Consider the following 1,552-nt stretch of genomic DNA (forward strand, 5'->3'; position numbering starts at 1 on the left):
CCTCTTCCCATGCCCCATCACAAGCTTCTGGCTGTGCAGGATGGCGCTGGCACTGCACATGGCAGCCATTTGCAGGCCAGGGCAGTTTTGTTCTTGTGCATTATGTGCAGGATGCTGCTGAGGGTGGCCCTGTTGATGGTGGGCTGGGGGAGGTGGCAGGCTTTTTGCCAGCTGGATCTCCTCTTCATACCACCACACCTTTGCTGTGGCTGCTGCCTGCAACCACCTTGCAGTTTATCAACACTTGCTGCAGCAGGAATTGTAGGCATTGAGGTTATTGGGGTCGATGCTTTCTTTTTAAGATTTATTTTTGCATACAGAACTGGGGTACAGTCCAGAGGTGCAGGAGCTGAGAGGACTCACCAGAGAAACAGCAAGCACAGGAACAGGCACTCTGATGAAAGTACACTGCTGGGGAAGCTGCGGGTGGGTCAGGAGAGGTCTGCTGTCCACGTGGGTCAGCTGCCACACTGGGGATCGAACTGGTACTGAAGCTGCTGAGGCCAGCTCTGTGGTGCTGCGCTTTAACCTGTTGCGCCACCAGGGAGGGCCTGGGGTCAGTGTTTTTTGCCCGCTTCTTCCCCTTGGTGGAGGCTAGAGTACTTCTTAACCCACTGCAGATACATGGGCATGGTAGAGGGGCCTCTCTCTGCAGTAGCCAGAGATGGACAGTGTTGCAGTTTATTTTTCAATCATTCCTTTGAAAATTTATTTTCTTAAATGCATACCCAAAATAATTGAAAACATGTCCTCACCCAAACCTGTGAGTGTTCATAGTAGCAGTATTTCCAAGAGCCAAAACGGAGAAGCAGCCCAAATACCCATCAATGGATCAATGGGCAGACTAAGTGCAATCTAGCCACAGAATGGAATATTATTCCGTCATAAAAAGGAACGAAGTTCTGACAAGCCACAGCAAACTGACTGGAAAGCCTTACGCTGAAGGGTGGGGCCAGACATACACTATGTGATTGTGCATCTGTGACACGTCCTAGACGAGACGTAGAGTCTAGACGTAGGGGCTGGGGAAGTGGGGACTGACTGCCTCACTGGGGAGTGAAAACTTTCTCAGATTAGTGTGGCCATGTAATTTCTTGAATATACTAAAAACCAGCAAGTCGTACACTGTAAAGGAATCTTGTGGTGTGTGAATTATACCTCAATAAGACTTATTTTTCTTTTTAGTTGGTGGTTAAAGGTCTTAAATTATACCCAGGGATCACATCTGGCCCCTGGGCAGTGGGGCAGGAGGGCGGCTCAGAGAGGTGAAGAGGCTGCGTCTCCCACGCAGGGACAGGGAGGTCAAGCAGCTGAAGCAGTGGATCAACACGCTGATGATGTCTATTGCCAAGGAGGAGGAGACAGCTGCCGATCTGGAGCTCAAATCCCGAGTCTTTCACTTCGGCGAGTACAAGGGTGGTCAGGAGGTAGGCCCCCAGGGCGCAGGTAGGCCCCCAGGGCAGCAGGTAGGCCCCCAGGGCACAGGTAGGCCCCCAGGGCAGCAAGTAGGCCCCCAGGGCAGCAGGTAGGCCCCTCAGGGCAGCAGGTAGGC

At 52.3% G+C, this 1,552-nt stretch overlaps 1 protein-coding gene across 1 annotated transcript in view; it reads left to right on the top strand.

Moving 5' to 3' along the window:
* Nucleotides 1–1,552, top strand: part of CCDC37 (coiled-coil domain containing 37) — an 18,647-nt gene that overhangs the window by 13,646 nt on the left and 3,449 nt on the right. The window contains exon 12 of the mRNA XM_012732078.1: nucleotides 1,292–1,427. Coding sequence (XP_012587532.1) covers nucleotides 1,292–1,427 — 136 coding nt within the window. The remainder of the gene's footprint in view (nucleotides 1–1,291; nucleotides 1,428–1,552) is intronic.

This window comes from Condylura cristata, unplaced genomic scaffold (assembly GCF_000260355.1).
Source record: "Condylura cristata isolate star-nosed mole 26May11 unplaced genomic scaffold, ConCri1.0 scaffold00033, whole genome shotgun sequence".
NCBI classification, from domain to species: domain Eukaryota; kingdom Metazoa; phylum Chordata; class Mammalia; order Eulipotyphla; family Talpidae; genus Condylura; species Condylura cristata.